Consider the following 13,730-nt stretch of genomic DNA (forward strand, 5'->3'; position numbering starts at 1 on the left):
CAGACACACACACACACACACACACACACACACACACACGCGCGGCTCGACGCACACACCAGCGCAAAAGTATGAACATCAGACCACTGACGTAGGCTACGGTGAAATATCTGACCTTCCTGTTGAAAGCATACTGTTTGTGTTTAATCCAGGGTCTGACTTTTAATTTTTTAAAGAACAGTGGTGGCAGTGTGTTCTTCTTCTAACAACATCATTGCACGCCTACTGACTGATACACTGCCCCCTGGTGGACAGAACATATACCAAGTTTGATACCAATATAAGCCTTACTGAAGGAATTTAATGGTCAAAATATTATTAATAAATATTCAAATATATTCGAATATTTATATTAATAAACAAACTAACTTCGAATATGATTTTTGGGCAAAAATCAAAGCCCTAGTGTGTGTGTTTGTGTGTGTGTGTGTGTCTGTGCCTGTGTGTGTGTATGTGTGTGTGTCTGTGTGTGTATGTGTGTGTGTCTGTGTGTGTGTGTGTGTGTCTGTGTGTGTGTCTGTGTGTGTGTGTGTGTCTGTATGTGCCTGTGTGTGTGTGTGTCTGTGTGTACCTGTGTGTGTGTGTGTGTGTCTGTGTGTGCCTGTGTGTGTGTGTGTGTGCGTGTATGTGTGTGTGTGTGTGTCTGTGTGTGCCTGTGTTTGTGTGTCTCTGTGTGTGCGTGTGTGTGTGTGTGTGTGCGTGTGTGTGTGTGTGTGTCTGTGTGTGCCTGTGTTTGTGTGTGTCTGTGTGTGTGTGTGTGTGTGTGTGTGTGTGTGTGTGTGTGTGTGTGTGTGTGTGACTAGTCCTACCAAGGAACATTTGACCTTTGATCCTTGACATTGAGAAACGGCATTAACACAAGAACCCAGTGTTTCTCAAATGGGGGTACGTGTCCCCCTAGTGGTACTCTGGAGGACTGCAGGGGTACGTTTTTTTCCTTTCTTCCTGACTTTTTTCAACTGTCTTTTTTTCTTCAAAAATGTTGTCTCTTTTTTCAAAGTTTTTTTAAGTCCTTAATAATGTTTATATCAGAATTCTTTAGTTAAACTTAGCAGCACCTCATCATTCTGGTTGGTCTTCAATGTGTAAAGACAAGATGCTCAGGCCACACTAGGTCAAGCCTCACTAGCTCATTCACTTCTTTGGGCCAACGTTACGTTACTTTTATTAAGTAGCACTTAAGTGAAATATTCATTCCAGAAAATGTTCTAAAGATCCACTTCTCTCAACAATGTGTCAACTTCTTATTGCCATGCTGTTACTAGTTATTGCTTAAAGTGTGCACTTCCCTTTACTCCCCTAGTGACAGTGCCGCTCGCAGCGCCCATCCTGGGCGTTGTGTTTCAACCCAGAAGCGTTATGTCATAAACGTTTATGACTTGTTTATAATGTTCATGACACGTTCATGACTGTGTCATGTCACTCTTATGTAGATACCTTCAAGTAAAGTGTTACCAAATATTTTAACTCGCACACTCACACTTCCTCAGACCAGGTTTCAGCCTCTGCTCTCCACAATGATCCAGCCTGGAGGAAGAAAGAAAGTCAGAATGAACCTTCAGAAGCTTCCTCATCTCTCATCTTCAAAATATATCAAGTATCTCAGGTTTCTAAGGTCAAAGATTAACTCTGAACATCAACATAAATGAGATGTCCTCAAAGTGCTCCAATAAGAATGTAAGTCATTAAAAGGAGTTGAGTCTCAGCGGGACAAGATTCTCATCACATCAGTTACTGTCTTCACTGTTATCACCAGGGCTGCTGGTACACACTGTGAACAAACAGTGAGCTCTGCTGTCTGTTCTTACCTTAGATCGTCCAGTCTGCAGTTTGGATCCTCCCGTCTAGCTGAAAGCAGCTTCACTCCCGAGTCTCCTGGATGATTGTAGCTCAGGTCCAGCACTCTCAGATGGGAGGGGTTGGATCTCAGAGCTGAGGCCAGAGAAGTACAGCCTTCCTCTGTGATCAGACAGCCTGACAAACTGGACATACACACACACACACACACTGAAAATGACTTGAATTTACAATAATAATAATGATTTCATTTTCATCATGTCTTTAGTCTTCATTGTACATTTCCTAATTTTAGCTAAATGTTAAATTGTCTCATCAGTCCACTTTTTTGAAATATATTGTTGCTAAAATGCAGTCAAATGCCATCAGAATATGACACAAAGTAATTTGTCTTAAATCTGCATTAATTCATTTTTGAACTCTCACTCAACCGACAAACTTCTGCAGTCCAACATAAGAGCAAAATAAAGCGGAAGAGTCTGTGGAAATACTGGATTTAAAAGTTGGCATAAAACCTGACAAAGTAATTTGACTTAAGTTGGTATAGCCCTAAAGCTTTCTTATCACGGCTGGTAGACAGCAGACATCTGTAAGATCACAAAAAATCTTTGTGATGCAGCCAGCTGCACTGGGAATGATATGTGAGTGAATCACAGAGTATCATTCAGAGTCCTGAGGTTAAAAAAGTCTCCACAAACCCTTAAGAAGAAATGTTGGCTCTTAAGCTGCTAGATGTTGAACTTTCTTTACCAGCTAGTGTCTAACTGTGTCTGTCTGCTGTTGGCTGCTGGGCAGGTAGTGTACAGTGGTTTTATCAGAGCTTATTGGATGCAAAAAGCTGCATGCTGCTGCTGCTGCTGAAGAAGGTGCTGATGAGAGTAGTGAGACTGAATCAAAAAAATGGAAGTTGTGGGCCACGAAGACATATTATAGACGAAGATAGACTATTGGCTGAAAGATGTTGGGTATCTTTTTCTAACATACATTACCTTCTATATCAAGCAACATTTAAATGGTTATTTGTTTAACAGAAGCTAAATCCTGACCTGAGAGTCTCCAGTTTACACTGTGGACTCTTCACTCCAATAGAAAGCAGCTTCCCTCCTGAATCCTTGAGATCGTTGTTACTCAGGTCCAGCTCTCTCAGACTAGAGGACTCTGAGCTGAGAACTGAGGACAGATCTTCACAGCTTCTCTCTGACAGGTTACAGCCACTCAGCCTAAAAATATGAACACAACATAACTGCAAACATTGTTATCTGTATTTGATAATAACTTACACTTATATGTAGGTAACTACGAGGAAAAGAAAAATGACAACACCCTTTGAAAGATTTTGGTCACCCTTTTCCCGCTCATCTTATTATCACCACCTAGTCAACTGGCTGTTTCCTGGACTCTCTCAAAGAAGCGAGAGTGACCCCTATCCAAAAGAAAGCCACACTCAACCTGTCTGAAGTTAACAACAGCAGACCTATCTCTCTTCTTCCGTTTTAGCCAAAACACTCAAACGTGCTATCTTCAACCAACTCTCTTCTTATCTTCACCAGAATTATTTCAAGGCAGGCCACTCAACTAAAACTGCCCTCATTCCTGTCACTGAGCAGCTTGAAACTGCTAAAGCAGCCTCTCTCCCCTCTGTGGTCATCCTTCTGGACCTTTCTGCTGCTTTTGAAACAGTGAACTACCAGAACCTCATTTTCACCCTTAAGGATGTGTGTCTCAGTTTCTGCACACTCTCTGCTCACATCTTACCTCAATGACCGCACCTACCGGGTAAATTTGAGAGAATCTGTGTCAGAACCTTGTCCACTCACAATGGGATCCTTCAAGGTTCTGTCCTGGTCCCCCTCCTCTTCTCTCTGTACACCAATTCCCTCTCGGTTCTGTTTTTCACTCACATGGCTGTTTTTCTATCGCAACTATGCAGATGACACCTGACTAATTCTCTCTTTTCCCCAGTCTGAAACACAAGTACCAGCAAGTATCTCTGTCTGTCTGACTGAAATCTCTCATTGAATGTCCACACACCACTTCGAACTCAGGATTGACAAGACTGAGCTGCTTTTCCTTCCAGGGAAGGGCTCTTCCACCCAGATCGACAAGTCTGTGGTAGTCCCCACCAGGACTGCTAGGAACCTGGGTGTGACTCTTTATGGCCAACTCTCCCTCACTGCCAACATTGCTGCAACAACCCGATCATACTGCATATCCTCAGAAGGAAACAGCCTTTTCTGACCCTCAGGTTCTGGTTCAGGCTCTTGTCAATGGCCAATATGCTTGCTGCTTGCTCACTGCGAGGGACACCTATAGTCACTCAACGAAATCCAGACTTTTTGCTGTCCTGCCTCCTAAATGGTGGAACGAGCTCCTCCTTGACATCAGGACAGCCGAAAGTCAACACATCCTGCACCGCAGGTTAAAACACATCTCTTCCAACTGCACCTAAGAAGATCATGGTTTTATGAAAGAAATTGCACTTACATGTTGTATTTTAGCTTATTTGAAGCTAATGTACTTCTATGTGATTCCTACTCTTCTTAGTGTTACCTACATGGTTGACTGCACTTGACAGTCACTGTATTTTACTTTGGATAAAAGCATCAGCTAAATAAAATGTAATATAATGGATCACTCTTTATAGCTTTATTATTGCTGACCTGAGAGTCTCCATTTAACAGTGTGCACTCTTCAGTGCAGTAGAAAGCAGCTTCACTTCTGATCTGTATTTGAAATGACTTAAACTACATTCAGACTGTAGGCAAAAGTGTTTTTTTTAGGTCAAGTGACCAGGTCAGACTTCTTCAGAAGTGTGAACACTCAAATCTTGCCCAGATCTGATTTTTTATCCAAAGGTTTTGAATAAACTGCATCTCTGTGAAGCTATTCACAATACAGTCCCACCACTCCTGGCTCAGTCTCTGCATCCACATAGACCTCTGTAGTGAATTTACAGCCATAACCTCACAATTTCTCTCTCTCTCTCTCTCTCTCTCTCTCTCTCTCTCTCTCTCTCTCTCTTCATTCTTCTCCTCCTCAGCACCTGCTCAATAATGTTATGGCTGCCATTACACAAACATTTTGAAATAAAAGCCAAAATACTTACTTCCTCCATAACCTCCCTAACTTTAGTGCAACAGCGTGCTGCGTCTTATGTCATTGTTATTGTTCTGTTGAGCATGCGGGTCAAAACCGCAAACAGTTCAGACTGGAATCTGATATAGGCCACATTTTAAAAGGTAATGTGAACAGCCAAACAAAAAATCGAATCTGAGCAAAACAAATCTGAATTAAGCATTAAGAGTTGTGGTATGAACGTAGCCTTACACATCACATTTCTACGGTTGTCCAGACAGCCAAACACAACAAATGTATATCTTGTATTGTGTATATTACTGGAGTCAGAAAACTATTAAAGGAAATTTCACAAAATATAGTCACATCTGTTGGATCCCAATCATTCACACTAATTAATTTCAGCCTCAAATGAATTACAAAATGGCAGATCTTGTTTTCTTCATTTGGCTTCATTAATCTGTGGAGGTACAATGAAACTGAAGAAACAATGTGCAGGTTTTTCAATTGATCAACTAATCAATTTGTTTTCTAAATCTTGACTATCAGTTGACTAAAACATTCATTATTTGAGAAAAACCCTACACCTCTGATACAGTTAGTAGCTTCAGTAATCGGTGCACTTACAGAGCTTTTTTGGAGGCTTTGACCACTGGCAGCAGCCTCAGAAGAACATCCTCTGAAGCATGGTATTTCTTCAGGTCAAACACATCCATATCTTCTTCTGATGACAGTAAGATGAAGACCAGAGCTGACCACTGAGCAGGAGACAGTTCATCTGTGGAGAGACATCCTGATCTCAGTGACTGTTGGATCTCCTCCACTAGAGAACGATCATTCAGTTCATTCAGACAGTGGAACAGATTGATGCTTTTCTCTGGAGACAGATTCTCACTGATCTTCTTCTTGATGTAGTCGACTGTTTCCTGATTGGTCTCTGAGCTTCTTTTTTTCAGCAGACTTCGTAGGTGTTTCTGATTGGTCTCCTGTGAAAGACCCAGGAGGAAGCGGAGGAACAAGTCCAGGTGTCCGTTTGGACTCTGTAAGGCCTTGTCAATAGCAAACATGTGGACCTTTGTCGTAGATGTTCTCTTGAAAACTTCCTTCACTTTTTTGAAGAAACTTTGCCCTGGCTCAGACATCACATTCTTGTTTCTTTTAATGACAGCGCTCTTTACATGAAGAGCAGCCAGAAACTCCTGAACACTTAGATGGACGAAGCTAAACATCTTGTCTTCCTCATTCTTCCTCCTACGGTCCTCTTTGAAGATCTCTGTGAACACTCCTGAGCACTTCGAAGCTCCAGTGACATCAATGCCACTCTCTTCTAGATCTTTCTCATAGAAGATCAGGTTGCCCTTTTCCAACTGATGGTAAGCCAGTTTTGCTAATGACTCAATGTACTGAATGCACTCTTTTGAGTCATACTTCTCCTTTGTCTGATGAATCTGAAACAGCAGGAATTCTACGTACATCTCAGTCAGGTTCTTGGGCAGCTCTCTTCCCTCTCTGGTTTTCATCACATCCTCCAGAACTATAGCAGTGATCCAGCAGAAGACTGGGATGTGACACATGATGTGGAGGCTTCGTGATGTCTTGATGTGGGAGATGAATCGGTCGGTCTGCTCCGGATCTGTGAATCTTTTCTTGAAGTACTCCTCCTTCTGTGGGTCGGAGAACCCTCTGACCTCTGTCACCATGTTAACAAAATCAGAATGGATCTGATTGGCTGCTGCAGGTCGTGTGGTTATCCAGAGACGAGCAGAGGGAAGCAGTTTCTTCTTGATGAGGTTCGTTAGCAGCTCGTCCACTAAGGCCGGCGCCGTCACATCAATTTCAACTGTCTGGTTTTTTTTGGTAGAGTAGTCCAGATCAAGGCGGCTCTCATCCAGTCCGTCTAAAATAAACAGAAGTTTGAATTCACTCTTGTCAAAGTTGGTGTTTCCTGTTGACTGCAGAGCTGTAAAGATGTGATTAAGAGCTTCTTTCTTGATGTCTTTGGTCTCCGTGATACATTCATGAATGAGCTCTGCAAAACAATATTTTTTCCCCTTCTTTAAATTCAGTTCGCGGAAGGTCAAGAGGAAAACGAGATGCACATCTTGATTGGTTTCTCTTTTACACCAATCCAACACAAATTTGTGCACAAGAAACGTTTTTCCAATTCCTGCAATTCCATTAGTCAGCACTGTTCTTATGGGTCTGTCTTTTCCAGAGGGGTCTTTGAACATGTCACACGGTTTAATAGTTGTCTCTGTATCTGCTTGCTTCATCGCCTCAATCTGCCTGACCTCATGCTGTTTGTTGATGTGTACGTCACCAGTAGCTTTGATGTTCAGATGTGTGTAGATATCATCCAGAGGTTGTTCATCCTTGTTCTGTGTCCACCCTTCTTGTTTATACATAAACCCATCCTGAAGGTGTGTTTGAAGACAGTCTTGGTAAAATGAGATGTGTCGTGGCTCTGGTACTGGAACAATTCCATCTGTGTGACATAAATAGAAAAACAACAACAACATGGAATTAGGCGGTATATCTAAAGATGCCTCTATTCTCACAAACATCAGTAAACACATGCAACTGAATATTGTGGTGGAACAAGTTGTATGTCGACTGTGTTTGAGTTTAAACATTTCAACATGTAGCTGCCCAGTAAAACCACAGTGCTGCACTCGTGACCATTGATCAACTACTGGCATTGCTGACATCTACTGGACTCTGATGAGAGACGTCCTGAAGTCAGGGACTGTTGGATCTCTTCCACTAGAGAACGATCATTCAGTTCATTCAGACAGTGGAACAGATTGATGCTTCTCTCTGCAGACAGATATTCACTGATGTTCTCCTTGATGTACTTGACCGTTTCCTGATTGGTCTATAAGCTACTTCCTGTCTGGGCCAGCAGTTCTTGGAGGAGATCCTGATTGGTATCCAGTGAAAGACCCAGGAGGAGGCGAAGGAACAAGTCCAGGTGGCCGTTTGGACTCTGTAAGTAGCAAACCTGTGGACTTTAGACATCATAGATTTTCTGCTGAAAACCATTTGCCCTTGATCAACCCAACTTTGCCCAAACATCACATTCTTGTTTCTTTTAATTACTGCCCTCACTACATGAAGAGCAGCCAGAAACTCTTGAACATTCAGATGGACAAAGCTAAATATATTTTTTTTGTCATTTTTTCCCCGACTTTCCTTTTGGAAGATCTCTGTGAACACTTCTGAGCACTTCGAAGCTCCACTGACATCAATGCCACTCCCTTCTAGATCTTTCTCATAGAAGATCAGGTTGCCCTTTTCCAACTGATGGTAAGCCAGTTTTGCTAATGACTTAATGTACTGAATGAGTCATACTCTTTTGGGTCATACTTCTCTTCGGAGTCATTCTTCTCCTTTGTCTGATGAATCTGAAACAGCAGGAATTCTGCATACATCTCAGTCAGGGTCTTGGGCAGCTCTCCTCCCTCTCTGGTTTTTATTACTTTTTCCAGAACTGTAGCAGTGATCCAGCAGAAGACTGGGATGTGGCACATGATGTGGAGGCTTTGTGATGTCTTGATGTAGGAGATGATTCTTTTGGCCTGCTCCTGATCTCTGAATCTCTTCCTGAAGTACTCCTCCTTCTCTGGGTCGGAGAACCCTCTGACCTCTGTCATGATGTCAACAAATTCAGAGTGAATCTGATTGACTGCTGCAGGTCGTGTGGTTATGCAGATGTGAGCAGAGGGCAGCAGTTTCTTCTTGATGAGGTTTGTCAGCAGCTTGTCCACTGAAGTCGGCGCTGTCACATCAAATTTACCTGCATGGATTTTATTGGTAGAGCAGTCCAGATCAAGGCGGCTCTCATCCAGTCCGTCCAAAATAAACAGAAGTTTGATTTGACTCCAGTCAAAGTTGGTGTTTCCTGTTGACTGCAGCTCTGTAAAGATGTGATTAAGAGCTTCTTTCTTGATGTCTTTGGTCTCCCAGATTCATTGTACATTCATGTATAAGATCTGCCAAACATACATTCTCTCCCTTCCATGAGTTCAGCTCGCGGAAGGTGAAGGGGAAAACGAGATGCACATCTTGATTGGCTCTTCCTTCAGCCCAGTCAAACACAAACTTGTGCACAAGAAATGTTTTTCCAATTCCTGCGATTCCCTTGGTCAGCACTGTTCTTATGGAGCTATCTTTTCCAGAGGGGTGTTTGAACATGTCACAAAGTTTAATTATTGTCTCTGTATCTGCTGGCTTCACTGTCTCAATCAGTTTTATCACTAACCCGGACGATACAGTGACTGTAAAGAGTAGAACTATATAGAGACGAGTGCATTTATTCCCAATCCCATCAGAGGGGAAATAATTCTCTGTTCTCCATTGACTTTGTGTTGCCTGAAGGTTCCTACTTGTCAATGCTGTCTGCTAGTCAAAAAACATAAATATGCTGTATCGTGGGATGACCGACAAAGTTTTGTTCGCTGCCAAACCAAGAAAACTGATTCTTGTTAATTTACTAATCAAATATACATTGTTCATCCAAACAACAAACAAAAAAACTGTTCTGATCTACAAATATGAGTTCAGTCAATTTAGTTGGATTTGCACTCTAATAATTCATAGTTATTCTACAGTAATGCTGGTTTCAATTTACGTTGAAAGGCCAGAGTATGACTACAGTTTCACTGCTGCCTTCACTCAGTCCTCGTAAACTCCCAATATTGGTGATTGTTATCATGAATCAATATTGTGTATTTTGGTTAAAAAAGAGTATTTATTGATAACTTTTGGGATATGGTTTTGGTATGTATTAATTATTGTTCTTAAATTATGAAACATACAAATCTGATATTTAAAGTAAAATTATTTCATTCAAACAACAGCCATCTGGTAACAAGTGAGTTTACTCTTCACTCTTCATGTAGTAGTAACTTGAATATTTCCAAGCCATGTTTACTGGGCTATTTTTCAGTTTGAAATTATTGTAAACTTTCCGACAGTGTCTGGACGCAGCATTTGGGAAACTTACTTAGCTAGCTAGTAATTATTAGCACACCCCACGGCCCTCCACTTCCCTCCCGGCAAAGGAGGAGAGTGGGCAGCAGCTCCGGTCTGACTGGGTTTGAGTTGCTGCAGCCGCTGATGAAGGTCCAAACGGACCAGCAACTGGCCAACTTGTCCGACATCCTGTTTCACTGGACCCGGGCCATCAGGCCCTTGCATATGTCAAACCCTGATGAAGCATCATCAAGTATTTAAATATCCAAATGTTAGTTTTAGGCTAACTGTATTTCTGTAAGTTAAGATTAAGCTTTTCGACAGGATGCAGCTTGTGTTATAGTGGAATGTGAATAATTTGGAAAGCTATTCAGTATTATTTTTGCAAGTGCCTTAACTTAATAACAGCTAACTTGTCCTTTCTGATAGACATAGATATAAAGCCCAGTTTAGACCGAAGATTCACGACGAGACACAACTGTTTTACAATGTTGCAGGAAAAACTTCAGCGGTCTGAACAGGCCCGTCTCGGCTCGACTCAAACCAGCTGATGATTTAGAATTTACACACCACACACAACACACACACACACACACACACAAACACACACACACACACAAACACACACACACACACAAACACACACACACACACACAGTAGGAAAGTGCGGCATTGCCGAATTTATCAATCATATTTTTCTATATCTGTATCAGTTTCTGTGTCCAAACCGGCAGCGACAGATGCCGCCCACAAAGAGCGTGGGTCTGTCTGAGGTTTTTCCTCGCCACTGTTGCCCCGAATTGCCTGCTTTTAGGAAATTGTTGGGTCTTTGTAAATTATCTGTAAAGTGTCTTGAGATAACTCTTGTAATGATTTGATACTATAAATAAAATTGAATTGAATTTATCCTGTCAACACCACTTTGTATGATACAGATGCAAAGTCTGTTGGAGAAAGCCTATTTGGTTTCACCTCAAGTGCTTGTCGCCAACACATGTATAAATAAAGTTGGGTTAAACCTGAGGAAGCTGTAAAGCTGCTCGTCGCTGTACAACATAGTTTATAGCGGATCCTCGGTTTGCTTAAAAGCAGTTACACACCGGGCCGATAATCATCGGTGGGACAGTCTGGCGAGGTCAGTGACTCGAGTCTGTTCGTTGTGTTCTGTGCCGTCGTCCGTCCGAGGGACCGTCGGCCATCATTTTCGCCGACCTGACATGATCAGTCGGAGACAGGGCAGTCGGGACTCACCCGGAAATGACGAATGAAGACAGATTCAGCAACTGTACGGCCTATTTCTCTCTTAAAATGTTTTCAGAAACACGTTTCGGTGAATTATTTTAGTACAATATGAGATTGTAATTTGAATGAGTCGCCAGTAATGGCCGTTTGAAAATTCCAAAATCCGGAAGCAGCAGATCCATGTGACGCGCTCTGCCGGTTTTCAGTTTTTTGGGTGACAATACAGATTAGCGCTTATGGAGATGTTGCTTTGGTGTGTTCCGAGGCACTTTTTTGACCAACTCGGGGAGACTGATCAGTCCAACTGCCTTTTCTGCCAAACGGTCGGCCGTCTGGTTGGTGTGTAACTGCCTTAACACTGAGCCACCTACTCCAAGTGGCTTTATTGTTCCCAATCTGTACTGATTTTATTTGCATCTAATAGAAAGGCCCTGCGTTAAAATACACATCTGACATACAGCGGCTTCAGAAAATATTCAAATAAATACATTTAAGACAAAATTCTTACACACACACACACACACACACACACACACACAGACACACACACACACACACACACACACACACACACACATGGCAAAGCAAAATCCCACTTTAATAATATTTTGTTAATGTACCTTTAGTTTCTTCAACACCACTGGCATCCACTGAAACAGAAATAATGTAGTTATTACCATCCAGTTTTTATTTGATTGATCCAATTTGCATTCAAATTCACACACCTCCCTCTCAGACTCGCTGTCAGTAGAACTTCAGTCTAGCTAAGTTTAATTAGCAGACACACGGACACACACACACACACACACACAACAGTTTTGGGAGACATGGCTTTCGTCTCATCTGTTCTGTCAGATGTGACTGAAACACAAACATGCAACAGCTCTTGAGAAATGCAAAATAATTGAAGGCATTTCGTTAAATACAATTTAAGCATGTACATAGTTAAATAATATTAATATTAATAAAAGACTAATAGCCAGTCAGAAGCAGAGTATGAGGGCGTGCCCTGACAGTACCTAGGTAAGGACTACTAGCCAGTCAGAAGCAGAGTATGACCAGTCAGAGTATGAGGGTGTGCCACGCTAGCAGCTAGGCAAGCATTATAATGTGTGTTACAAAGTGATGCACGTTTGCCTCTGAAGTAAAGGCTGGACTACAATAGAGTTGAGCAGCACTACAGTGTTTGTTTCCAAAACTTCCTGCGTCCCGTACATACGCTTTAACGGCGCTGAGCACATGGGGACGAGGAACTACTGGATATCTGCTCATCTCCTTCATCTAAAATGCATGTTTGATGCTTTCATATGTCAACACTTTCACATTAGCTCGGGAAGCTAAAGTTCTTCAAGTAAATTGTAGTACACCATAATTAACTTGTTGGAGAATGGAGTCACTAACTTACTAAGACTATATTTTTTCAAACTTTAAACTGCCACTTTGTCACTCAGGGCTTCCATACTGACCAGAGAATACAGCAGCTTACCTTTGCTCTGAGAGGAGGGAGTTCCTCTGTTCTGTGAAGTCTCTCCAGCATCACTGACATCCACTGACTCTGTGTGGAAATGCGTAGTTTTAAATTATCATTGATGAATTACTGTCATGAACATCAACAGCACTCACCCGAAAAGGATGTACTGTTACAATTAAATTAAATTAAATTAAAAGACACGCAAATAATCCTCACAGTCAGTCAACCCATTACATACAGTATGTCACTGTGATGCAAAAGCACACTTCATTCTTTCTGCCTGAAAATACATATTACAAAGATTGACTGACCTTCTTGTCCTGAGCTGGTGTCTGGCAGACTCTGCACTAGATCATTCCTGTTGATCATCTCTAAAATCTTCTTGGTCACCTTCAGAGCTCCATGAAGTTGATAGGTATTCACCATCACAGTCACTGTGTCCTGCCTTTCTGCGTTCTCCAGCTTGGCCACTTTGATGCTTTGGTAACCTTCCAGGATGTTTGGCTGGTGCAGATGCCATTTGAATTTCTGAAATTCCTTTTCTTTTAAATCCTCCAGAGTGTTAAAAAGGTCCACTGCCTTCATCGTGGTTTCCTGCTAAAATCAGACAGTTCTGTCAAACTGAAGTAAAACTGTAACACAAATGACTCAGAATAGTAACAGGAGTTCTGATTGGTCGACACAGGAACTGGTGGGATTTATGTGCAGAGTCTGGCCAGTTAGAGCTCCTGCTGTTGCTCTGTGGGTCCAGTGTGTAGGATCTAGTGGTGAGTTTACAGATTGCGACCAACTGAATACCCCACACACCTCCCTTTTCCAAGTGAGCAGTAGTGGTCTTCCCTCATGGCAGACTTCGTAAAGAAGACCTGCTCCCTATGTAGATATGAAGGGCTCATTCTAACGAAAACAAAATGATCCTTAGGCCTCATCCACATCAAACACAGTGTAAGGTTGGTTACGCCACTGGACACAGGAATTGTTGCAAATGACTAAAATAATATTTGAATTGTTGAGGACATGTAAGCAGCAGCAGCGTTATTAAATGCAGAATGTAACTGCACAACAGCTGCTAGCAACAGCAACAAGATCAGGAAAACCATCTGTAGTCAAAGTTGATGATCTTTTGGAAAAGGGTCATGTGATAGAGGCGTGACGAATCAGGGAAGGACA

The 13,730-nt window shown here is 42.0% G+C and overlaps 1 protein-coding gene and 1 long non-coding RNA gene across 2 annotated transcripts in view; both read right to left on the minus strand.

Moving 5' to 3' along the window:
- The window catches only part of LOC118493556, a 17,453-nt gene extending 15,046 nt beyond the window's left edge, over window positions 1–2,407 (minus strand). Inside the window, exon 1 of the long non-coding RNA XR_004895507.1 lies at window positions 2,397–2,407. This is a non-coding gene — a long non-coding RNA (uncharacterized LOC118493556). The remainder of the gene's footprint in view (window positions 1–2,396) is intronic.
- Window positions 2,408–5,165: 2,758 nt separating this feature from the next.
- On the minus strand, window positions 5,166–12,648 carry LOC116060267 (protein NLRC3-like; the record flags this gene model as incomplete). The annotated part of the gene is made up of 3 exons (XM_035994261.1): window positions 5,166–7,357; window positions 11,710–11,739; window positions 12,576–12,648. Coding segments are annotated over 3 exons (1,965 nt in total), but the record flags the coding sequence as incomplete, so codon positions are not given.
- Between the last annotated feature and the right edge of the window lie 1,082 nt (window positions 12,649–13,730).

Source organism: Sander lucioperca, chromosome 17 (assembly GCF_008315115.2).
Source record: "Sander lucioperca isolate FBNREF2018 chromosome 17, SLUC_FBN_1.2, whole genome shotgun sequence".
Classification (NCBI taxonomy): Eukaryota; Metazoa; Chordata; class Actinopteri; order Perciformes; family Percidae; genus Sander; species Sander lucioperca.